A 26,575-nucleotide genomic window follows, 5' to 3' on the forward strand; every position below is an offset into this window, starting at 1 on the left:
TCCGATACTGCACACTCAGCTCAACTACTCCGGAGTTGATCTGAGCGCACGGCCCGATGTAGCAGAGCTGGCAGATGCCAGATGACAGCTCTCCTACATAGGGGTGTGTGCTTAGATCAACTCTGGAGTAGTTGAGTTGAGTGTGCAGTATCGGATTAACCCCCTTCCCCCCACAATTGTCCACTTACCTGCAGCTCCCAGCTTCTCTTCTTGGTCCGGTCTTCAGAGCGCCCTGCCCCCTCTCCCCCGACTAGTATTATAGAGAAGGCGGGGCTTAGGAGTTGTGGGCGGGTACTGGGTGGGGAGATGTTTTCCGCCTCAGTACCCGCCCACACTCTCCTAAGCCCCACCTTCTCGATAATACTAGTCGGGGAGAGGGGTGGGGCTTAGGAGAGTGTGGGTGGGTACTGTGAGGGGAGAAATGAGTGATGCACTCACTTCTCCCCACCCACACTCTCCAGCCACACTAAGCCCCGCCTACTCTCTGCATCTCTACAATACTAGTCTAGGGAGGCGGGGTGCAGGGCGCTCTGAAGAGGACATATATAGCTGTATAATTTCTGTAAATAGTTCAGCTATTTCTTATTATTTTCTAAAATTTTATAAAATTTCTAGAATTAGTTCAGTTATTTCTATTACTCTATACTTTCTAAAATTAGTTTAGTTCTTTCTATAATTCTATAACTTCTATAATTAGTTGAGTTTTTTCTAGAATTCAATATTTTTTGTAACTAGTTCAGTTATTTCTATAGCTCTATAATTTCTATAACTAGTTCAGCTATCTTTGTATAATTGTATAATTTCTTTAACTAGTTTAGTTATTTCTATAGTTTTGTAACTTCTATAATTAGTTCAGTTTTTCTAGAATTCTATAATATGTATAAATAGTTTAGCTATTTTTTTTATAATTTATAAATTTTATAAAATTTCTATAATTAGTTCAGTTATTTTTATAATTCTATCATTTTTATGGCTATAACTCTGTAATTTCTATAATTAGTATAATTTGTAATTTGTAGTAATTTGTATAATTCTATATGTTCTATAACTATAAGTTCTGTAACTAGTTCAGCTTTTTTTTTTTTATAATTCTATAATTTCTTTAACTAGTTGAGTTATTTTTATAATTCGATATTTTGTATAACTAGAAATTCTGTAACTATTTCAGTTATTTTTTGTAATTTTATAATTTCCATAACTTTTTTTTTATTCTATCATTTCTATAACTAATTCAATAATTTCTAAAACTTTATCATTTCTAAAATTAGTTCATTTATTTTATGATTCTATAATGCTATAACTACTTTACCTATTTTTTTTTTTTTATAATTCTATATTTTCTGTAACCAGTTCAGTTATTTCTATAGATTTACAATTTCTACAAAGTTCAGCTATGTTTTATAATTCTACAATTTATATAACTAGTTCAGTTTTTTTTTTTACAATTCTATAATTCCTACAACAAATTAAATTATTTCTATAACTTTATAACTGCTATTCAGGTTTTTTTTTTTTATAATTCTATATTTTCTGTACTAGTTCAGTTATTTCTATAATTCTATCATTTCATTAACAATAATAATTAGCTTAACCACTTCAGTACCAGGCCAATTTGTGGTCCAGGGCCAGACATATTTTAGGTTTATTCTGTATGTGCGGTTTTGAGGGCTGTAACATTTTTCTTGTATGTCTCAGTCAACTAATTTTTGCGTCTTTTTTCGGGGACACATAGGGCTTTATTTTTATGTTATTTTTATTTTTGAATGTGTTTTAATTTTTTTTATATCCAGGAAAATATAAACAAAATAGGAGGGAAATTGTGTCTGGTTTTCAATTTATTATTTTTTTTAATTTAATAACACAAAGTGTCACTGAAAAACTTTATAATATAGTTTTTCCTCTCCTTTATGGTAATTTTTATTTTGTATGGTGTCATCGGGGGTGGGGCTATAACCTTTAATAACCGCGTTTTATTAGCGTATTATTTATTTATTTTTTATTATTATTTTATTTACATTTTTTTAAAACTTTTTTATTATATTTTTTTTTTTTTTTTTTTTCAGATTGTGTCCCCATAAGGTGATGAGACCTTTGGGGACATCTGATCACTTATTTTTTGTACTGGAGGCTGATTTCTCCTATAACTGCGGCTGCTACATTTAACCCCAGTTGCAGGAGAAATACAGCCTCCTGCACCCTGTATACACAGCTTACTGAGCTGATCTGGGGTCCTGTAGGACCCAGCAGCTCTTGTAAGACTCTGCTCCCGGCGGATCACGTGTCCGCCGGGTCAGAGGGCAGCTGATTTATGGCAGCGTCCATAGCTGTGTATACAGCGCTCATTGAGTGCTGTATACACAGCGAACGAGAAGGCAGGAGAGGTAATAAATCTGCCCTGTCTTCTCTCTGGGAGCTCCGGCTGCAGTTACAGCCAGCTCCTATTGAAAGCAGCTGCACGATCTGTCTCTAACAGAACAAGAATAAGTACTCATTGGCTACTTGGCGTCTTGCAGTCTGAAGTATACTCCTCAAGATGCCACACACACAAGCCACTATTTGCTGTGCTAAGACTTCTCTTGCCATGTCAATACCAAGTTGCCATAAAAAGCCCCAATATCTGTCAATGCCCCCTTATAGCCAAAGTTATGGAATGACGGAATGTCACCAATACCATTGATGGCCAAATGGGTGGCTGTCCCACATAATTGATGCTCAATCAATGAAATGGCCTACCAAAAGAGGTAATAAATTCCTGCCTTGACCTGTGTCTTTTTTTTTTTTTTTAATGATATTTTCTGTCCTCTGCCTTGGTACCACACTCTACGGTAGTTATTGCTAATGGAGATTACTTTGCGAGCGCCAATTTACTAATTTCCTACGCCAAATACAAATTTACCTTCATGGGATTAAAGGTGCAGAGCTCCCCTAGACTTTGCTTCCCAAGTTAGCCCTACAGAAATATATTAGCAACCACGTGTGTCCTCTTCACCTTTAGTAGGCCTCAAAACAGCTCTTACAGTCCTCATTCCTTATTCTGCAGATGATGAATTCATTGGAGGTGTCATGGCTGTACCTAAGATGAAACCAGTGTAGTCTTTTTGCGTCAAATGGATAAAGTGAAATTTGAGATGTCAAATACATAATAATATAATAGTTATGTGGCAGAGGGCCACCACTGGAGAGAGGCCCAAAATTAAACAGAGTCAGGCCATTTTTACAAAATTATTGGATTTAAAAATAATCCAATTTTTTGTGGTTTGACAAAAATGGGCTAAAATGGTGGCAGGCGTGTGAAAGCATGGAGAAAGTAGAGAAGAAGGATAACATGACCTTAGGGATCACATGCACTTAGCAAAAAAAGGTAGAGACCGCCATGCTAAATAGCATAGTCCGAGATAACCCTTTTAGCCCTTTCCTGCACTGCCAAGAGCTACTGGCACCCAAGGTCCAGGCGTTGGACACCCACAGATCACACACCAGAATGACACATGTATTAGACACCAGAAAACACCTTTAAGCTTATGGCTGAGCCAAACACTTTTGATTGAACCTAAACCCTCCATCATTGTAGAGAATTTGGGGCAATTGTAAAAATAGAGCACACATTGTAAGAAGATGACATCAGCACTATCAAGTGTCCTCCTACTACCGACCATTGGCTGAGAGGCTGTGAGATGATGTCAGGTAATGCCAGAACATCAGAGTGAAACGTGAAACAAATCACCATTTATTCAGATTTGTTAAAAACTGAACAATTTGAATTATTTTGTTCGAATCCTGCTCAGAACTAATTGGTTTGTCCATCCCTAGGCAAACATTTTGCCCAAGATGTTCCTGTTAGTACTACTTATTAGAGATGAGCGAGTAGTGTTCGATCGAGTAGTTGTTTGATCGAATACTACGGTATTCGAAATTCTTGTACTCGATCGAACACTACTAGCTGTTCGAAGTTTAAGGTTCGATGCAGAACCAGCGTTGATTGGCAGAATGCTATACATTCTGCCAATCAACGCTGGTTCTTCTCTTACCTTTAGAAGTCTTCTCCGTGCAGCGTCCCCGCGGCGTCTTCCGGCTGGAATTCACTCTGCCTAGGCATCCGGCCTAGGCAGAGCCGACTGCGCACGCGCGGCATGCCCACGCATGCGCAGTTGGCTCTGCTCAGTCGTCGGGCCGGGCAGAGACGACTGCGCATGTCCGCGTATGACCACGCATGCGCAGTCGGCTCTGCCTAGGCCCTGATGCCTAGGCAGAGTGAATTCCAGCCTGAAGAAGACACGGGGACGCTGCGCCGGGATAAGACTTCAAGGAGAATCCAGCCCGACCATTACTCGTGGACTTGGTAAGTATAATTTTATCGAAGTTTTCATACCCCTGAAACGAGAATTTCCCCCCATAGACTATAATGGGGTTCAAAATCCATTCGAATAGTCGAACAGTGTGTGGCTGTTCGAATTGGATTTCGAACCTCGAACACTTTAGTGTTCGCTCATCTCTAATAATAGATATTTAAGACTGTCAAAAAAATCACCAATTTAAGTACACATAAACCGTGCTCTAGATAAAACGCGTTGGGTTGAAGGAAATAAGGGTAACTTATCTAATTTGATAGGGAGATACAGGGAGAGCTCTGAGGACTGTCTTTATTAGGACAGGAGTCATTGTGGCACATAGGGAAGAGAGGGTATAATTATATCAGCCCTTCATCTGCAAGTCCCATTGAGTCCTCCATGTCTCTCAGTAGGTCCAGGTAAAAATAGATTTTCCTGCACACACTGTTTTGTGATCAAAGGAATATAGAGATTTATTTTACAATATAGTTAACGCCTTTTGACACAATGCAAAATATTGGCATAGAAAGACAGGCTAGATCAATTGCATATGACGTTTCGGTCCTTAGACCTTCATCAGACGCGATCTAGTGTGGTAGCAGGATCAATATAAGTGTCAAGGCATGGGAGGCATCAAGGGCCATGCCTTGACACTTATACTGATCCTGCTACCACACTAGATCGCGTCTGATGAAGGTCTAAGCAACGGACATTAGCAAAGGTAGTGTGAACTCCCCTATCAAGATATTGCCAACCATTTTGGTCCATGTAATTCATGTTTAAAAAAAAAAAATAATTGAAAATTATCTGGTTACATCATGTGTCAACGGTTTGACCACTTAAAAAGTTTCAATCTGATGGTGTCTTTAACATCCTTGTTCCTTATGCTATAGATTATGGGATTCAACATGGGTGTCACCACTGTATATAATATGGACATGGTCTTGCCAATCTCAGGAGAGTATGCGGAGCGAGGTTTTAGGTACATGAAGATAATAGTCCCATAGTACAGAGACACCACGGTGAGGTGGGAGGCACATGTGGAGAAAGCCTTATCTTTCCCTTGTGAAGATATTGTCTTAAAGATGGTAGAGATGATGTTGATATATGAAATTAACGTTAATAAGAAAGCAAAGAGGATAATGATCTGTGCCGCAACGTACATGACTATCTCATTGGGGCGAGTATCTTTGCAGGAGAGTTTAAAGAACGGAGGCATCTCGCAGAAGAAGTGGTTGACATGATGGGATTTGCAAAAGGGAAGTTGGAATGTGAGGGGCGTATGAATAGTGGCGTTACCAAAGCCAACACCCCAAGACATGGAAGCCAAACAAATACACATCTTCTTGTTAATAATTGTTTGGTAGTGCAATGGTCTACAGATGGCGGCAAACCGATCGTAGGCCATGACAGCAAGAAGGACGCATTCTGTGGCTCCTAATGCCATATGGAAATACATTTGCATCCCACATCCCACCCGAGAAATACTTCTGTCCTTGGATAGAGTGTTTTTCAGAATATTCGGCACAATGGTGGAGGAGAAGCCAATGTCAATCATAGAGAGATTACTCAAGAAAAAGTACATGGGAGTGTGCAGCTTGGCGTTGATCCTCACCACAGTGATCAGTAGAACATTTCCTGTCAATGTCACCATGTACATTAATAAGAATATTAGAAAGCAGATGATCTGAAGATATGGGACATCTGACGGGCCAAGGAGGATGAATCTTTCAGTATATGTTTCATTTACGTGTTCCATCATATGTTCTAGTGAATGATAGTCAAGAGACAAAACAGTTAAAGGTACCCATAGTTAATATTTGTATATTCTGAGTGAAGAACATTGGCTTTGTACTGTTCGAAAGGACACAAACTTCATTTTGTAAAATTGTCCCGATTCAAACCGAACATCTTGTCAGGTCACCCTGATAATCCTAAAGACGTGCTGTGAGTCGTGTTTGCCATGCTACTCATAGAGGGGGCCTGTGAGTCCTCCTTACACCACACAGTCATGGAGAAAGTGCATGAGTCCTCCTTCCACCACCAATGCCTAATGGCAGCTCAAAATGTGGATAAATTCTGCTTGTCCGATCAGTATTGGCTTCAGGATTGTTTTCTGATACGTTATGTTCTGTTTATTCATCTGCTAGACCTGGATCTGTTTAACCCTATTTTCCTATCTGTGGATTCTACTTCTTCAATCCAGTTTCCAGTTCTTCCTGGAAGACTTGAATCTGTTTGGACCCCGAAACTTGAACTTGTAGCACGTATCATGAAACCCGGGCCTGTATTGTGGTATCCTGAGGACCCTGAAACCTATTCCCGTATCCTGAGCCTCAAACCTGTCAGTGTCCTATGAATCCTGAAGCCTGAGTTGTGTCCTAAATGATGTATGGGCCTTTATCCTGAGCTTGAATCTTACCTGCATCTGTTACCCCTATAACTTGAGACGAATCCCAAAACATGAGCCTGTATTTTGTCTGTATACAGAGTACCCTGAAACCAGTGCCGGTATGCCGGTATCCTATGTCTGGCCTAGTGAAACCTGCCTATAGTCTTTGAACCCTGAACCTGAGATGAACTCTTATACCTGTACCTTTGTACTGATCCTGAGCTGGGATACTGGTTCTGAGTCTAGGTCCTATGCCTGGCCACTGTCCTATCTAATGTTGTGTTAGTCCATGTCTTGCTATTGCACTGCCCTGCCTGTGCCATGCCCTGGCTTGACCATGATCTACCCAGCCATTTTGGTGTTTCTGACCTGTCTACAGCCATTGCTACTTCCTATTCCTAACCACTTGTAGTTTCAGGAATCCATAATCTCAAGCAAGAGTCACATTCCCACAAGAACTTCTATACAACATATACTTCTACGCTGTAATTTTAGTAGATATACAAAAGCTGAATTTGTCATTTAGTTCTCAGTTCCTGTACAATGTTCCCCACCATAATCTCCGAGACTTCTGTATTTTCTCGGCTAATGTATGTTAATAGCAGGGAACGCACATCTATATGTTTCCACAAACCCGGAATTAACTCGGACTGCAAAATGGGCAAGGATAGGACCTGTCCTTAGACTTCCAACCTGGTCTCACAACTCTCACTAGACCTGAGCTATTGTCTATTCCCAAAATGATTACTATATCACGAGACATACCTTATGAGTAAGACGTCTTTGGTTGCTCATTGACCTCTTCTGAAGACCTTCTGATGACTGATGTCAAAATGGTGTCTGCTCATTTCCGATCGGCATGGAGCAAGCTATTATGCTGACAAGACCCCTCATATATACCGTGCTGTGCTATTTATATAGTATGAGGTGTCACGCATACCTTCTTAATGAGTGCTTGGAGATTTGATACAGAGCTCTCCTGACACCCAATTATCAGAAGAACTAAGTTGTCTTAAGAAGTCAAGAAAGTGAAAAAAAGTTTACTTATTTCTAGAAGCAAAAATGAAAGCCAAAGTCAGATATTTGATGGAGTTGGCCATTTTGTGGTGTAAAGACCCTTAAAAAAGACTAATGTATATGTATGGATTCTATCAGGATGTATGGATATAGCATGTCTAATAGAGATGAGCGAACAGTAAAATGTTTGAGGTTCGATATTCGTTTCGAGTAGCCCCTCAATATTCGACTACTCAAATTGAATATCGAACCCTATTATAGTCTATGGGGGGAAAATGCTCGTTTCAGGGGTAGGCAACGTTCGATCAAATTATACTTACCAAGTCCACGAGTGAGGGTCGGGCTGGATCCTCCGAGAAGTCTTCTCCGTGCAGCGTCCCCACGGCGTCTTCCGGCTATTCATTCACTCTGCCAGGCATTGGGCCTGGGCAGAGCCGACTGCGCATGCCCGCACTACAAGTGGACATGCGCAGTCGGTTCTGCCCAGGCCCGATGCCTGGCAGAGTGAATTCAGAGCCAGAAGACGCCGCGCGGAAGCTGCACAGAGAAGACTTCTAAAGGTAGGAGAAGAACCAGCATCGATTGGCCGACTGTATTGCATTCGGCCAATCAATGCTGGTTCTGCATCGAACTTTTCCATTCGAATAGCGAGTGGAACTCGATCGAGTACGAGTATTTTGAATACCGTAGTATTCGATCGAATACCTACTCCTCGATCGAGTACTACTCGCTCATCTCTAATGTCTAACTATATAACTGTACATGAAGAGGAGCTTCCACACTGGGGGTTAGAGAAGACAGACTCGTAGTGAGCTTCACTTGGAAAAGGGGTTTCTAGATAAGACTGCCTTATATAAAGTTATAGAGAGTCCTTTGTAGATTTTTTTTCATTGTGACTTTTTTATTTTTCCTTTTAAGAAATTTAAGAAAATGAAATCACTTAAAACAAATAATCCGTGTCTGTGTTGGTGGAGCCATCTTCTTAAAGTTGGGCCTTTTTTTAGTTGAGGGCTCACTTTTTGCCAGACAAGATGCGCTTTATATTGTAACTCTTCTGGAGTACAAATCACATTTTAATTACTTTACTGAAGGCAAGGTGACAAAAAAAAATCTGTATTTATAACTTCTAATTCATAGCTTTTAATTTTTCATCTGATGGAGTTTTGGGTGTTTTTTTTTTTTTTTTAGGCTGATCTGTTTTTTTAATTGGTTCCATTCTGTGGGACTGTTCATGCCACTTTTTGATAAGACTATTAAATTTTTGAAGAAGGTGACCAAGAAACAGCATTTCTAGAGATGTTTTTTTTAATTTTTTTTTTTTTTAATTTATACTAACCAAATGGGATATACAATACATTTATGTGAAATTATGAGTCGTTGCAGATGTGACAATACTACATTTATAGTGGCTTTTATTGTGTATAATGTTTTTACATCAAAGAGAATTTTTAAATAGAAAAAGATTTTTGGTTATTGATAGCTTATAATTTGTGTTTCTGTACAAAATAATGTAGAGGAAAGAAGGTTTCCAAGTATTTTCCCACTGTCATAGAGGTTCTATTGAGTTTGGAAAGTGTGTAGTTGATAGGCTGTGATAGTGGGGTAATCCTGGGACTTGGGCTTGTTAGATGTCCCCAGACATGCTTCCCCTGCTGTCTCAGTTGCATTCCAGAGGTGTTGGCATCATTTCCTGGGGTGTCCAATTGGTCGAATGTTGGTTTCCCTGAAACGAGCATGTTTTTCCCATAGACTATAATGGGATTTGGTATTCGGTCGAATAGTCGAATATTGAATTCAAAATGAATATTGAATATTTCACTACTCGCTCATCTGTAAGCCCTACCTTAGAGCAATTTGTGAATTTCCAGCTGTGTCAAACTAAAACCCCCTTCTACCACAACAGTGGAAAGCCATAGGTTGGAGACCATAGTTCCAGAGAACAGAGGTACCTTTTTATTACCTTACTATATATCTTTCCTGTTTTTAATTTTCTACCAAAAGCAAGATGTCTTAGCCCACTGGTATAATAGAAGGTCAAAAAAGTCAAAGAAACTTTGTTGACCTTAGACCACATCTTACAACTTTAACTGTCCTTTCATGATAATTTCTATATGGTCAGAAATTGGCAATTACAGAGCACCTATTGAAATTGTAGCTTTTAAAGCTTGTCGTGTGTGGTATCTTCCCTCGAGAGGTTTAGCTTTATAAATAAAGACACAATTAAAAACATTTACACAAGAACTCTATTGGCTACTCTCCCTTTAACATCAGCTATTTCTTCCTTTTTTTTAAAAAAAAAAAAAAACTATTAAGAACTAGAGATGAGCGAACAGTGTTATATCGAACTCATGTTCGATCGGATATTAGGCTGTTCGGCATGTTCGAATCGAATCGAACACCGCGTGGTAAAGTGCGCCATTACTCGATTCCCCTCCCACCTTCCCTGGCGCCTTTTTTGCTCCAATAACAGCGCAGGGTAGGTGGGACAGGAACTACGACACTGGGGGCATTGAAAAAAGTAGGCAAAACCCATTGGCTGCCGAAAACATGTGACCTCTAATTTAAAAGAACAGCGCCGCCCAGCTTCGCGTCATTCTGAGCTTGCAATTCACCGGGGACGGAGGTTTCCGTCCAGCTAGCTAGGGCTTAGATTCTGGGTAGGCAGGGACAGGCTAGGATAGGAAGGAGAAGACAACCACAACAGCTCTTGTAAGAGCTAAATTCCAGGGAGAAGCTTGTCAGTGTAACGTGGCACTGACGGGCTCAATCGCCGCAACCCAGCTTTCCCAGGATCCTGAATGGAATACACTGTCAGTGTATTCCCGTATACCCGATATATACCCCCGATACCCGTTCCAACAGTGTGCCCCCCCACCTTCACCCCAGAAATACCCTGCAAGTCCCCTAGCAATAGAATTGGGGCTATATACACCCACTATTTTTGCTACTGCCATATAGTGCCATTGTCTCACTGGGAATTCAAAGAATATATTGGGCTTACATATAACTTCAATTCCAGGGAGAAGCTTGTCAGTGTAACGTGGCACTGACGGGCTCAATCGCCGCAACCCAGCTTTCCCAGGATCCTGAATGGAACACACTGACAGTGTATTCCCGTATACCCCATATATACACCCCAAATCACCGTTCCAACGGTGTGCCCCCCCACCTTCACCTCAGAAATACCCTGCAAGTCCCCTAGCAATAGAATTGGGGCTATATACACCCACAATTTTTACTACTGGTATACAGTGCCATTGTCTGACTGGGAATTCAAAGAATATATTGGGGTTACGTGCACCCACAATTTTTACTACTGGTATACAGTGCCATTGTCTGACTGGGAATTCAAAGAATATATTGGGGTTATAAATACCCTCATTTCTTGCTACTGGTATATAGTGCCATTGTCTGACTGGGAATTCAAAGAATATATTGGGGTTACGTGCACCCACAATTTTTACTACTGGTATACAGTGCCAGTTTCTGACTGGGAATTCAAAGAATATATTGGGGTTACGTGCACCCACAATTTTTACTACTGGTATATAGTGCCATTGTCTGACTGGGAATTCAAAGAATATATTGGGGTTACGTGCACCCACAATTTTTACTACTGGTATACAGTGCCAGTTTCTGACTGGGAATTCAAAGAATATATTGGGGTTACAAATACCCTCATTTCTTGCTACTGCCATATAGTGCCAGTTTCTGACTGGTAATTCAAAGAATATATTGGGGTTACGTGCACCCACAATTTTTGCTACTGGTATATAGTGCCAATTTCTAACTGGGAATTCAAAATGCGCAAGGCTCCCGGAAAGGGACGTGGACGAGGCCGTGGGCGAGGTCGGGGGAATGGTTCTGGGGAGCAAGGTAGCAGTGAAGCCACAGGGCGTCCCGTGCCTACTCCTGTGGGGCAGCAAGCATTGCGCCACTCCACAGTGCCAGGGTTGCTTGCCACATTAACTAAACTGCAGGGTACAAACCTTAGTAGGCCCGAGAACCAGGAACAGGTCTTGCAATGGCTGTCAGAGAAAGCTTACAGCACATTGTCCAGCAGCCAGTCAGACTCTGCCTCCTCTCCTCCTATTACCCAACAGTCTTGTCCTCCTTCCTCCCAAAATTCCCAAGCTTCACAGAACAATAACCCCAACTGTCCCTGCTCCCCAGAGCTGTTCTCCGCTCCTTTCATTGTCCCTCAACCTGCCTCTCCACGTCACGATTCCACGAACCTAACAGAGGAGCATCTGTGTCCAGATGCTCAAACACTAGAGTCTCCTCCATCTCCGTTCGATTTGGTGGTGGATGACCAGCAACCCACCCTCATCGACGATGATGTGACGCAGTTGCCGTCAGGGCATCCAGTTGACCGGCGCATTGTGCGGGAGGAGGAGATGAGACAGGAGTTGGAAGAGGAAGTGGTGGATGATGAGGACACTGACCCGACCTGGACAGGGGGGATGTCAAGCGGGGAAAGTAGTGTGGATGTTGAGGCAAGTGCAGCACCAAAAAGGGTAGCTAGAGGCAGAGGCAGAGGTCAGCAGCTTAGGCGAAGCCAGGCCACACCCGGAATCTCCCAAGATGTTCCAGTTCGTACCCAGCCCCGAAAAACTCCCACCTCGAGGGCACATTTCTCGAAGGTGTGGAGTTTTTTCAAGGAATGCGCCGAGGACAGATATAGTGTTGTCTGCACAATTTGCCTCTCGAAATTGATTAGGGGCTCTGAGAAGAGCAACCTGTCCACCACTTCAATGCGCCGTCATTTGGAATCCAAGCACTGGAATCAGTGGCAGGCAGCAACGGCAGGACAAAGGCCGCCTGCCGTTCACGCCACTGCCACTGCCTCTGCCACTGCCTCTGCCTCTGCCACTGCTGACTGTGCTGGCGATGCACTCCAGAGGACGAGCCAGGACACCACTTCATCTGCCTCCGCCACTTTGTTGACTTCTCCCTCATCCTCCCCTGTTCCTGTCTTATCTCCTTCTCCTGCACCATCAAAGGCACCATCAGGCGCTTCTTTACAACAACCCACCATCTCTCAGACATTGGAGCGGCGGCAGAAATACACTGCTAACCACCCACACACGCAAGCCTTGAACGCCAACATCGCTAAACTGCTGGCCCAGGAGATGTTGGCGTTCCGGCTTGTTGAAACTCCCGCCTTCCTGGACCTGATGGCAACTGCGGCACCTCGCTATGCCGTCCCTAGCCGTCACTACTTCTCCCGGTGTGCCGTCCCCGCCTTGCACCAGCACGTGTCACTCAACATCAGGCGGGCCCTTAGTTCCGCGCTTTGCACAAAGGTCCACTTGACCACCGACGCGTGGACAAGTGCATGCGGACAGGGACGCTACATTTCACTGACGGCACACTGGGTGAATGTAGTTGAGGCTGGGACTGCTTCCCAAACTGGCCCGGTGTACCTCGTCTCCCCGCCTAACATTCCTGGCAGGGACACGAGAAGAACACCCCCCTCCTCCTCCTCCTCTACCGCCTCCTCCTCCGCCACCGCCTCCTCCTCCGCCACCGCCTCCTCCTCCGCTGTTAGATTGACCCCAGCTACGAGTTGGAAACGTTGCAGCACTGGCGTTGGTAGACGTCAGCAGGCTGTGCTGAAGCTGATCAGCTTGGGGGACAGACAGCACACTGCCTCCGAGGTGAGGGATGCCCTCCTCGATGAGACGGCAATATGGTTTGAGCCGCTGCACCTGGGCCCAGGCATGGTCATTTGTGATAACGGCCGGAACCTGGTAGCAGCTCTGGAGCTTGCCGGACTCCAACATGTTCCATGCCTGGCCCACGTCTTCAACCTAGTGGTGCAACGTTTCCTAAAGAGCTACCCCAATGTTCCAGAGCTACTGGTGAAAGTGCGGCGCATGTGCGCCCACTTTCGCAAGTCGACAGTAGCCGCTGCTAGCTTAAAATCTCTCCAGCAACGCCTGCATGTGCCACAACACCGGCTTTTGTGCGACGTCCCCACACGCTGGAACTCAACGTTTCAGATGTTGAATAGAGTGGTTGAGCAGCAGAGACCTTTGATGGAATACCAGCTACAAAACCCTAGGGTGCCACTAAGTCAGCTGCCTCAGTTTCACATCCATGAGTGGCCATGGATGAGAGACCTTTGTGACATCCTACGGGTCTTTGAGGAGTCCACAAGGAGGGTGAGCTCTGAGGATGCGATGGTGAGCCTTACAATCCCGCTCTTGTGTGTTCTGAGAGAATCCCTGATTGACATCAGGGATAACTCAGATCACACAGAGGAGTTAGGGATAGCATCCGATCCGTCACAGCTGGAGAGTAGGTCCACACATCTGTCCGCTTCACTGCGTTTAATGGAGGAGGAGGAGGAGGAGGAGGAGGAGGAAGAAGAGTTGTCCGATGATGTGATGGTGATACAGGAGGCTTCCGGGCAACTTCGAATCGTCCCATTGTTGCAGCGCGGATGGGTAGACATGGAGGATGAGGAGGAAATGGAGATTGAACTTTCCGGTGGGGCCAGAGGAGTCATGCCAACTAACACTGTGGCAGACATGGCTGAGTTCATGTTGGGGTGCTTTACAACCGACAAGCGTATTGTCAAAATCATGGAGGACAACCAGTACTGGATCTTTGCTATCCTTGACCCCCGGTATAAAAACAACATCTCGTCTTTTATTCCGGTAGAGGGGAGGGCCAATCGCATCAATGCTTGCCACAGGCAATTGGTGCAGAATATGATGGAGATGTTTCCAGCATGTGACGTTGGCGGCAGGGAGGGCAGTTCCTCCAGTAGGCAACCAAGTTCTCACCGGTCCACACAAACGAGGGGCACACTGTCTAAGGTCTGGGACACCTTGATGGCACCCCCTCGCCAAAGTGCCGCCACGGAGGGTCCTAGTGTCACCAGGCGTGAGAAGTATAGGCGCATGTTGCGGGAATACCTTTCCGACCACAGCCCTGTCCTCTCCGACCCCTCTGCGCCCTACACGTATTGGGTGTCGAAGTTGGACCTGTGGCTTGAACTTGCCCTATATGCCTTGGAGGTGCTGTCCTGTCCTGCCGCCAGCGTCCTATCTGAGAGGGTGTTCAGTGCAGCCGGTGGCATCATCACTGACAAGCGCACCCGTCTGTCAGCTGAGAGTGCCGACCGGCTCACTTTGATAAAAATGAACCACCACTGGATAGAGCCTTCATTTTTGGGCCCACCTGTGTAAAGCACCCCAACATGAAACTCCATGTCTGTACTCAACCTCTCCAATTCCTCCGCATCCTCATACTCATCCACCATAAGCGTTGCACAATTCTGCTAATACTAGGCTCCCTCCACCCTGATTTCCCCCAACTCTGCTGGTTAGAGGCTCCCTCCACCCTGCTTTCCCACAACTCTGCTGGTTAGAGGCTCCCTCCACCCTGATTTCCACCAACTCTGCTGGTTAGAGGCTCCCTCCACCATGAATTGGTCCAAACTGGGCTGTTTAGCGGCTCCCTCCACCATGAATTGGTCCAAACTGGGGTTTTTAGAGGCTCCCTCCACCATGAATTGGTCCAATCTGGGCTGTTTAGAGGCTCCCTCCACCATGAATTGGTCCAAACTGGGGTTTTTAGAGGCTCTCTCCACCATGAATTGGTCCAAACTGGGCTGTTTAGAGGCTCCCTCCATCATGAATTGGTCCAAACTGGGGTTTTTAGAGGCTCCCTCCACCATGAATTGGTCCAAACTGGGGTTTTTAGAGGCTCCCTCCACCATGAATTGGTCCAAACTGGGCTGTTTAGAGGCTTCCTCCACCATGAATTGGTCCAAACTGGGGTTTTTAGAGGCTCCCTCCACCATGAATTTGCCCAAACTGGCCTGTTTAGAGGCTCCCTCCACCATGAATTGGTCCAAACTGGGGTTTTTAGAGGCTCTCTCCACCATGAATTTGCCCAAACTGGCCTGTTTAGAGGCTCCCTCCACCATGAATTTGCCCAAACTGGCCTGTTTAGAGGCTCCCTCCACCATGAATTGGTCCAAACTGGGCTGTTTAGAGGCTCCCTCCACCATGAATTGGTCCAAACTGGGGTTTTTAGAGGCTCCCTCCACCATGAATTGGTCCAAACTGGGCTGTTTAGAGGCTCCCTCCACCATGAATTGGTCCAAACTGGGGTTTTTAGAGGCTCCCTCCATCATGAATTGGTCCAAACTGGGGGTTTTTAGAGGCTCCCTCCACCATGAATTTGCCCAAACTGGGCTGTTTAGAGGCTCCCTCCACCATGAATTGGTCCAAACTGGGGTTTTTAGAGGCTCCCTCCATCATGAATTGGTCCAAACTGGGGTTTTTAGAGGCTCCCTCCACCATGAATTGGTCCAAACTGGGGTTTTTAGAGGCTCCCTCCACCATGAATTTGCCCAAACTGAGCTGTTTAGAGGCTCCCTCCACCATGAATTGGTCCAAACTGGGGTTTTTAGAGGCTCCCTCCACCATGAATTGGTCCAAACTGGGGGGTTTTAGAGGCTCCCTCCACCATGAATTTGCCCAAACTGGGCTGTTTAGAGGCTCCCTCCACCATGAATTGGTCCAAACTGGGGTTTTTAGAGGCTCCCTCCACCATGAATTGGTCCAAACTGGGCTGGTTAGAGGCTCCCTCCACCATGAATTTGCCCAAACTGGGCTGTTTAGAGGCTCCCTCCACCATGAATTGGTCCAAACGGGGGTTTTTAGAGGCTCCCTCCACCATGAATTTGCCCAAACTGGGCTGGTTAGAGGCTCCCTCCACCATGAATTTGCCCAAACTGGGCTGTTTAGAGGCTCCCTCCACCATGAATTGGTCCAAACTGGGCTGTTTAGAGGCTCCCTCCACCATGAATTGGTCCAAACTGGGTTTTTTAGAGGCTCCCTCCGCCATGAATTGGTCCAAACTGGGGTTTTTAGAGGCTCCCTCCACCATGAATTGGTCCAAACTGGGGTTTTTAGAGGCTCCCTCCACCATGAATTTGCCCAAACTCTGCTGGTTAGAGGCTCAATCCACCCTGATTTTCAAAACAAATGTTGGTGCCAACCTCAACTTACTACAAGGGCCAAATTCACTGCTGGTGACAAGCTCTCCTCACTGCAAGTGCCAAATACACATGTTTCAAGGTGTTTTCCTACTGTCAGAGAGGTGGTATTGCGTGTGTAAAGTGTGTAGTTGTTAGGCTGTGATGTTGGGGTAATAGAGGGTCTTTGGTGTGTTAGATGCCCCCAGACATGCTTCCCCTGCTGTCCCAGTGTCATTCCAGAGGTGTTGGCATCATTTCCTGGGGTGTCATAGTGGACTTGGTGACCCTCCAGACACGGATTTGGGTTTCCCCCTTAACGAGTATCTGTTCCCCATAGACTATAATGGGGTTCGAAACCCGTTCGAACACACGAACAGTGAGCGGCTGTTCGAATCGAATTTCGAACCTCGAACATTTTAGTGTTCGCTCATCTCTATTAAGAACCCTATTTTTTCCATTATTCCATCAACTGGGTCTTGTTTTTTGGGGGGATGATTTGCAGTTTTAAAATTTTACGGTACAAATAATGCTTTTTAATGCTCACTGACTATGTGCTTAAAGGGGCTCTATTAGCAAAATTTTGCTGTATGAGCCCCATCTATGTGTGAAAAAGGCTCTTCAGGCACCGCAAATGTTATTTTAAACCTCCCCCCCCCCCCCCCCGTTTTAAAATAAAACTATAAAAACATATATGTAAATCATACCTTAGCGTGTACGCTGGGCGGTTGTGCACTGTCCGACGTCATCCTGCTGTCACACCTTCTTCTTCTTTCTTCTTCCACGACGCCCTCCTGTCCTCGCTCTTCCACGCCTTTATCCTCTTTTCTTCCGGAATGAAGAAGCTCGCGAGCGTACTGTGCATGCTCGCATAGTTCTAAGGGATACTTAGAACACAACAAAAATGGCACCAGCGTCTGCACAGTAGCCCTCCGGAGGGAGCGCTACTACGCATGCGCAGGATTTGAACACAAACCGCTGGAAGAACAGAAGATCAAGGCGGAGAAGAGCCAGGACAGGAGGACATCGCTGGAAGAAGAAAGAAGAGGAAGGAGTGCCAGAAGATGACATGGGACAGTGCACGACCGCCCAGTGTGCACGCTAAGGTATGATTTACATATATGTTTTTATAGTTTTATTTTAAAATGGGGGGGGTGTTAAAATAACACTAGTGGTGCCTGAATAGCCTTTTTAAAGGCTATTCATGCATATGTGCGGCTCATATAGCATAATTTTAATGATAGAGCCCCTTTAAGACTAGAGATGAGCGAGTAGTGATTTGAGATTCGATATTCGTTTCGAGTAGAGCCTCAATATTCGACTACTCTATCGAATATCAAATCCCATTACAGTCTATAGGAATAAAATACTCGTTTCAGGGGAAACCACTATTCGATTAAAGAAGAGTCACCAAGTCCACGAGTAGCAGGAGGAGAGTGATTAGGAGGAGCGAAGTGCAGTTGAGGAGTCTTGAGGAGGAGTGCTGTGCAGTTTAAGCGCATGGACCCCATAGACTATAAAGGGGTCCGTGTGCTTGCAGCGAACTGCCCGCACGAATGCAAGCACACAGACCCCATTATAGTCTATGGGGTCTGTGTGCTTTAACTGCACAGCTCTTGCAGTTTCGCTTGTATTCCATCCGGGGGGGTCCTCATGTGGACTCCTTTTGTACGGAATACATAAGCTAGTGTGAACCGACCCAAAGAACCGTACAGAGCAGGACATGGTGCAGGGATAGTATTTTACCTTTGAGCAGCAATCCCCGCATCCGTCCTGCAGAACCAGGGTTGATTGGCCGAATGCTATACAGTGTACAGCATTCGGCCAATCAACGCTGGTTCTGCAGGACAGATGTGGGGATTGCTACTCAAAGGTAAAATACTATCCCCGCTCCATGTCCTGATCTGCAGACTGCATGTTTAACATTAGAACAGTCTACATTGTGTTCTGATCTTAGACTCTGCCTCGTCAAAGATGAGCTTTCTGCAGCACCAGCATTGATTGGCCGAATGCTATACATTGTATAGCATTTGACCAATCAATGCTGGTTTTGCAGGATGAAAGTGCAAGGAGACGGCGTGGGTAGAATGATAGACCCGCAGGATAGTATTGCAGCATCCCTCCTGCACAACCAGCGTTGATTGGCTGAATTCTATACAGTGTATAGCATTCAGCCAATAGCAAGTCGTATTCGATCGAGTATGAGTATTTCGAATACCGTAGTATTCGATCAAATACCTACTTGATCGAATACTACTTGCTCATCTCTACTTAAGACCCTGGTTGACGGTACTTTACCATGCCGTTTTTGTCTGGTTCTTCCATCCTGAGGTGTTACAGAAGTCTTCTACAGTACCAAGCACTTGACAGTCTACTTTTAGTATTTGAAGAAGTTGACTAAGTGTTCATTTAGGTCCTAGTCAGGTAGAAACAAGTATTCAGTAAAAGCCTAGTCTATATGGGAAGGGAAAAGGTCGGGGGAAAGTAAACATAGGAGTTTGCCTCCATTATCCACCCATAGAGAGGAGAAGACTCCAGAACTGGACACCAGGCAGGGATATCTGACCGCTGCCTTGGAAGGTCCATTGGCCTGTTTACTGGTCAAGCCACTATGGAAGGCCAGAAACATCTTTGCAAATAATACATACAGTCCAAATCTACACAAATTTATCTGAGGTATCTGAGTTTATTTCCACCAACCAGACACGTAGGGAGGAGATCACTGTGGACATCCAATGCTAAGGGATAGCGTTTCTAGCTGCAGATAAGAGGTGCCTGAGTAGTCCATTTTTCAGTTTGTAGAGCAGGATAGGAACAATGGTAATAAGGTGCGCAATCAGAGGTGCCACAATTGTAAAATCAGTTACCCTTTCATAAAGGCTGTGGATCCTCCAAAAGGTATGTAAGGCAGTACATTCCCACCAGATATGAAGTATTGTTCCAGGTGCCCTGATGTAATGCCAGAAGGCAACTGAAAATCCCATGCAGAAGAGTAGGAACCTGAGAACTTCTCTTGAAAATGTTGTAGTTCTTCTCTTGAGAAGAGCAAGCCAATGGGGGAATGTGCTTGAGAAGAAATTATTTTTGCCACTCCTCTTTGGATAGTTTCAGCTCCCAGGATTTGGCATAGGAGAAAATGAGGGCTAATGTAAGTCATGAGTGGTGTAGAGATTGGTGATGCATAAAATCATCTAAACAGGTCTTCTGATGTGTCAATTGGAGGGGGTGTGGTAAGAAAAACAAATTACCTTAGTTACCCCTCGCTCATTTCTGTGTTTGGATTCCATCTGGGGGAGTCCATATGGGGAACCTATCCAATTTCCTGCTCTCTAAGATAAACTCAGCAGACATTATTATACTCTGGGGTGTCTTCAAATCCAAAAGTATAATAAGTGGAGGCCCAGGAGATGTGTAAAAAAAAAATTTTAAAAAATTTATACTCACCTTTCTTTACTACTTTTGGGCCTTCTTGCGGTATCCAGTGCTCTCTCCCAGAGCCCTTAGTGATGGCATGCTCAGCATGCCCATATGATCGTTGGTGGCCCGAATATAAGCTTCAGCGTTGATCCCGGGCACATAAGGTGACCAGGAGAGTGCCGGATGCCTCAAGTGGTCACAAAAGAGGTAATAAAGGGCAAGTATGTTTTTTTTTTTTTTTTTTAACCTCCTCTGGACATCCAGACATTGTACTCTGGAGTCTGAAGAGACCACAGAGTATAATGTGATGACCATTTTAGTTCACCTGAGATGAATCTCCATTTTTGGTTACATAAAAAAACAAAAGATTTGAAATATTCGGGACAAACCCAACTTTATTTTCTCATCTCTAATTTTGATCAATAAAATCCTTGTGTTTAAAAGAAAAAGAACTCACTAAACCATTGTGTTTGATGGGTGTATCCTCGTTCAATAATTTGATTGCCTAAAAAGTTTAATTCTGATCATGTCTATAACATCCTTGTTCCTCATGCTGTAGATGATGGGGTTCAACATGGGTGTCACCACTGTATATAAAAGGGACATGATCTTGTCTATCTTGGGAGAGTATGCGGAGCGAGGTTTTAGGTACATAAACATAATAGTTCCATAGTACAGAGACACCACAGTGAGGTGGGAGGCACATGTGGAGAAAGCCTTGTCTTTCCCTTCTGAAGAACTCATCTTGAAGATGGTTGAGATGATGTTAATATATGAAAGTAATGTAAAGAAGAAGGCACACAGAATAATGATCTGTGCCTCAAGGTACATGGATATCTCATTCAGGTGAGTATCTTTGCAGGAGAGTTTAAAGAAAGGAGGTATCCCGCAGAAGAAGTGGTTGACATGATGGGATTTGCAAAAGGGAAGTTGGAAAGTGAGGGGCACATGAATGATGCCACTGCTGAAGCCCACGCTCCATGGTATGGAAGCCAAACAATGACACATCTTCTTGTCAATAATCATTTGGTAACGCAACGGTCTACAGATGGCTGCAAATCGGTCACAGGCCATAACAGCAAGGAGAAGACATTCTGCGGCTCCCAGACACATATGGAAAATACATTTGTATTCCACATCCCACCCGAGAAATACTTCTGTCGTTGGACATGGTATTTATTAGAATTTTAGGCACAATGGTGGAGGAGAAGCCAATGTCAACCACAGAGAGATTACTCAAGAAAAAGTACATGGGGGTGTGTAGCTTTGGACTGAGCTGCACCAAAATTATCAATAGAACATTTCCCGACATTGTCACCATATACATTGTCAAGAACACAAGAAAGCAGATAATCTGGAGATATGGGACATCGGAGAGGCCAAGGAGGATGAATCTTTCTGTAGATGTTTGATTTAAGTCTTCCATTAGATCTTCTGTATCTAGTGAAGGATAGCCAAGAAAACAAAACTGTTGAAGGTAGCCATGCTTAATTTTTTGAAGACCGTCTTTGGATGTTCATTAACCAGCCTGGAAACCTTCTGATGACTACAAAATGGTGTCTGCTCATTTCCGACCAGCATGGAGCAAACTGTTATGTTGGAAATGCCCCTTCATATTTACCATGCTGTACTGTACTATTTATATAGTATTAGGCATCACAAATATCATCTTTTTTAATGAGTCGTTGGAGATTTGATACAGAGATTTAAGTGCTAAGTGTTAATTCTACTGAAGGTCTCCTGATACCCAATTACCATAGCAAGGAAGGTAACAAAGGTAAAAAAAATAAATAATAATAATAGTAAAAAATAGAGGATGCAACACCAAGAGCATTACTGCAAATACCTGCTGTATATTGAAATACATGAGGTTCTTGGTTCTACGTTTGATAAAAAGCCCATCCGCCTGTTAGAAAAGTCTAATGTATCAGTACCTCAGGGACTCTATCAGAGCATATGGATTACAGATAAGCGAGTTGATTCATTGTGAGCCGACTTTACCTGAATATTTCACAATCCTTTGGGATGTATCTAAAAAAAAATGGTCTCCACTACATGCATTGGGCAGTAAAAAGACAGCCAGTACAGTTGAGCCGATCTTGCGATTTCAGGATCGATTTTAAAATCCGATTTCCGATAATTTTCCAGCCAATTCTGATTGGGAAATTCGCTTGATCGCCGATCGGGATCCGATCTTTCCCGATCCCGATTGCTCAACCCTAGTCAATGCTTCTCTATGGGAAAAGTCACTTTTAGGGTTGAGCCGATCTTGAGATTTCAAAATCTGATTTCTGATAATTTTCCAGCTGATCCCGATCGTGAAATTTACTTGATCGCTGATCGGGATCCGATCTTTTCTGATTCCGATCGCTCAACCCTAACAGTCAGCCAATGTCTGTGATGTTGGCTGGCTTCGGGTATCACCTGACACCACTTGACAGCTTCTCACCTAGTAATGACTGGCAGTGGCGTAAATAATGTCTTGTGGGTCCCGCTGCAATCTTTTTTCTGGGGCCCCCTACCTCCTCCCTACAGTGAATCCTTTATAGTGATGGGTGTGGGTGCTAAGAAGTTTAATCCACCTTAGTGTGGTTAGGATAATCTGTAGGTCTCCTTGGTTTATGGGATAGATGGAAGCTGCAATCTCAATATTGATGCCAGTGCTTATGATCCCCCTAAGGCTCCTGGGCACCCGCTGCACCCCTTCAAGTTACACCCCTGATGACTGCTAGTTGGATATATTACAGTGCTGATGCCACAGACACAATATAAGATTTTAGCTGAGGAAGGCAGGGCCATTTTGAGAGGTGTTTGAGCTCAGAGACACTTGTGCTATTGTCATCGCTGCATGACATAACAGCAACAGTGCAATAGAACTACACAATAATAGGATGAGGAGGAGAAGAATGAGCTTAATCATATTTGATCAATTTTAGTTAGTAAAGCAGATATATAATGAGGATAGACTCTGAAGGAACAGGAAGAATTGGTGGCAGCAACGATTCTAGTCAAAGTACAGCCTCAACATCATAGACTATTCATGTGCTTTCCTCGCGGTGTCCACATGGAACGTACTTTACAATCTACTTTCCTGTGCGCATGACTCAAGACGGCGTGGAAAGCACACGGACCCCATTGTAGTCTATGGGGTCTTTTTGCTTTCACTGCACACTGCTTGCCAAAGCTTTCGGTAGTCCATTCGGGGGGTCCCTATGCAGACTTCCCGAGCTGATTACCGAACACAGATGTGAACTGGGCCTAAATAAGAATTTACAGGGACCTAAAAAGTCCTAGAAGGTAGAGATCAGCTGTGGTAGAGCCATATTTCGGGTACCCTTGAACCTGAATATTGTTTTGATGGTTCCACTTTTCATGATCTTCAGCAATATATATTTTCTGGGTATGTACATCTAAAGTCCTTTCTTGGGTGTCTTGGGTTTGTCACTTGTCCTTCTCCTTAACGTATGCATATTGTATATAGGCTTTCTTTCTTATGGATGCTGCAGTGTTGGTGTCCGGATCCCTATCCGTGTCCAGGCTCCGGGACATTCAACGTTACGTAAATTCATGTCAAATTTAGGGAAAAAAAACTCTGGCCCACAATGCTCACACTTCCTCCTGGTCCTAGAAGAAGTGAAGTTGTATGGGCCAAAAAAAGCATATCCAAAGGAAGAGCCAATATAAATAAATGTCAAAATGGGCAACCTTTTAACTTTTAAATCTGCCGAAGGCCATTGCAAAAATAAAAAAAATGCTCATACTCTGTCCCTAATGCATTCGGAGTCATCTGGCATGTTCTGGTCCTTCTGCTGAACTGGTCTCCTCCTGCTGCTGAAGCCGCTGATTGCCCCCAGTGGTCATGTGACCAATGAGGCCAATCAATAAATGGCCTACAATGTCACTACCTGTGATATTTTGGGTCCCTTCCTGAGGCTTGCTGAGGCTGATGATTGGCCTAAGTAGTCACATGACTGTGGAGGCCAATCAGCATCTTCAGTGGAAGTCTGGAAGAGACCCGGGAGAAGTCGCTGGAGCAGAAGAATAAGGACTCATCGGAAGGACACTGGAGAATCGGGCACTGGAATTGTGGGCATCATGGCAGTTACCCTCGGAGCCAAACAAGCATTTCTTTTTTTTTTTTCTACTGCCCCCGTTAAGTTAAAGGGGTTGTCCAATTTTGTCTGGATAACCGTTTTAACTTTAACTTTACAACAGTAAAGGAAAGCTTTACTTATAGAGATGAGTGAGTAGTACTCACTATTCGAATGGAAAAATTTAATGCAGAACCAGCGTTGATTGGCCGAATGCTATACAGTCAGCCAATCAACGCTGGTTCTTCTCCTACCTTTAGAAGTCTTCTCCGTGCAGCGTCCCCGTGGCGTCTTCCGGCTCTGAATTCACCCTGCTAGGCATCGGGCCTGGGCAGAGCCGACTGCACATGCCCGCGCTACAAGAAAATGGCCGCTTTGACTGTATGCGAATATTGAGGGGCTACTCAAAACGAATATCGAATATCAAGTATTTAACTACTCGCTGATCTCTATTTATTTATATTGACAGTTCCTTTGGATATGCTTTTATGGCACACATATATCAATGGTTCTTCTAGGCCCAGGAGGGAGCACAAGCATTGTGGATCAGTTATTTTCACCCAATTTGACATGGAATTTTTCTAAGATGGATCTGAGCCTTATTTTTCATCTTTAGTCTGCAGATGTGCCCCTCCATACTATGTTTGGATGGAATGTCATTGATGTATATTGGGAGTATTTTGCGAACATGGTAGGAACAGGACCCTATAGCCCCCCTCTTTCACAATGCATTGTACCAGATCCTTTTGGATATACCAGAAACAGCAACCGATCGGGAGAAGTCATGTCCTGAAAACCGTTGTCAAGATTTGGGGAAGTTCCAGAAGTTGATCTATCACCGTGAAGACATCTATGGTATTTAGAAAAGAGCCAATAATTGTGATTAAGAAAAACAATTTGTCAAAAAAATTAGGGTAAAACTACTGTATTCGCTTCATTTTATCCATCAGTGTATCTTTTCACAACAATGTGATTGCCTAAAAAGCTTAATTCTGATCATGTCTTTAACATCCTTGTTCCTCATGCTGTAGATGATGGGGTTCAACATGGGTGTCACCACTGTATATAAAAGGGACATGATCTTGTCTATCTTGGGAGAGTATGCGGAGCGAGGTTTTAGGTACATAAACATAATAGCTCCATAGTACAGAGACACCACAGTGAGGTGGGAGGCGCATGTGGAGAAAGCCTTGTCTTTCCCTTCTGAAGAACTTGTCTTGAAGATGGTTGAGATGATGTTGATGTAGGAAAGTAACGTCAGAAAGAAAGCAAACAGAATAATGATCTGCGCCGCAACGTACATGGCTATCTCATTCAGGCGAGTATCTTTGCAGGAGAGTTTAAAGAAGGGAGGCATCTCGCAGAAGTAGTGGTTGACATGATGGGATTTGCAAAAGGGAAGTTGGAAAGTGAGGGGCACATGAATGATGCCACTGCTGAAACCCGCACCCCATGATATAGAAGCCAAACAATGACACATCCTCTTGTTAACAATCATTTGGTAACGCAACGGTCTACAGATGGCGGCAAATCGGTCATAGGCCATAACAGCAAGGAGGAGACATTCTGCGGCTCCCAGACACATATGGAAATACATTTGTAGTCCACATCCCACCCGAGAAATACTTTTGTCTTTGGACATGGTATTTATTAGAATTTTAGGCACAATGGTGGAGGAGAAGCCAATGTCAATCACAGAGAGATTACTCAAGAAAAAGTACATGGGGGTGTGTAGCTTCGAGCTGACCCTCACCACAGTGATCAATAGAACGTTTCCCATCAATGTTACCATATACATTATCAAGAAGACAAGAAAATGCAAGACCTGGAGATATGGGACATTGGAGAGGCCAAGGAGGATGAATCTTTCTGTAAACGTTTGATTTAAGTCTTCCATTAGATCTTCTGTATCTAGTGAAGGATTAATTTTTCCATATTTTTCATAAAGAAGATTCGTTTAGCATTGTTTAAAAGAACACAAGACAACCTTCATCTCCTTTCATTGTTGACCTAGTGTTCAACCCATGGATGAAGACCTTAGCCCAGCAAATCTATATTCAACTCAGTACTCATGTATTATAATATTTACCTTTCTAGACTAGAATAGAAGGCCCAATGTTCATGTTATCAGCCTGATCTCGATACAATTTTGATGACCTGATATGATACCTGATACCCCCAAAACCTTTGACCATATCATGAAACCTGCCAGTATCCTGTGACCCTGAAACCTGAGCTAAATAATGCACCTGTAGTGTGAGCCTGAAACTTTCTTACACCTTATGAAACTTGAAACCTAAGATGAACTCTGAAATCTGTGCCTTTATCCTAA

At 43.9% G+C, this 26,575-nt stretch overlaps 2 protein-coding genes and 1 pseudogene across 2 annotated transcripts; all 3 read right to left on the reverse strand.

Annotated features, from left to right (window-relative positions):
* Positions 1–5,151: 5,151 nt before the first annotated feature.
* Positions 5,152–6,087, reverse strand: LOC142214282 (olfactory receptor 5AP2-like). The gene has a single exon (XM_075283183.1). The coding sequence runs from the start codon at positions 6,085–6,087 to the stop codon at positions 5,152–5,154; it is 936 nt and encodes a 311-aa protein (XP_075139284.1).
* Positions 6,088–20,641: 14,554 nt separating this feature from the next.
* LOC142213018 (olfactory receptor 5V1-like) lies at positions 20,642–21,578 on the reverse strand (annotated as a pseudogene).
* A 3,611-nt stretch (positions 21,579–25,189) lies between these two features.
* LOC142213389 (olfactory receptor 5V1-like) lies at positions 25,190–26,140 on the reverse strand. Its single transcript, XM_075281706.1, has one exon. It carries the CDS (start codon positions 26,138–26,140, stop codon positions 25,190–25,192), a length of 951 nt encoding a protein of 316 aa, XP_075137807.1.
* Positions 26,141–26,575: the final 435 nt, after the last annotated feature.

Source organism: Leptodactylus fuscus, chromosome 7 (assembly GCF_031893055.1).
Source record: "Leptodactylus fuscus isolate aLepFus1 chromosome 7, aLepFus1.hap2, whole genome shotgun sequence".
Classification (NCBI taxonomy): Eukaryota; Metazoa; Chordata; class Amphibia; order Anura; family Leptodactylidae; genus Leptodactylus; species Leptodactylus fuscus.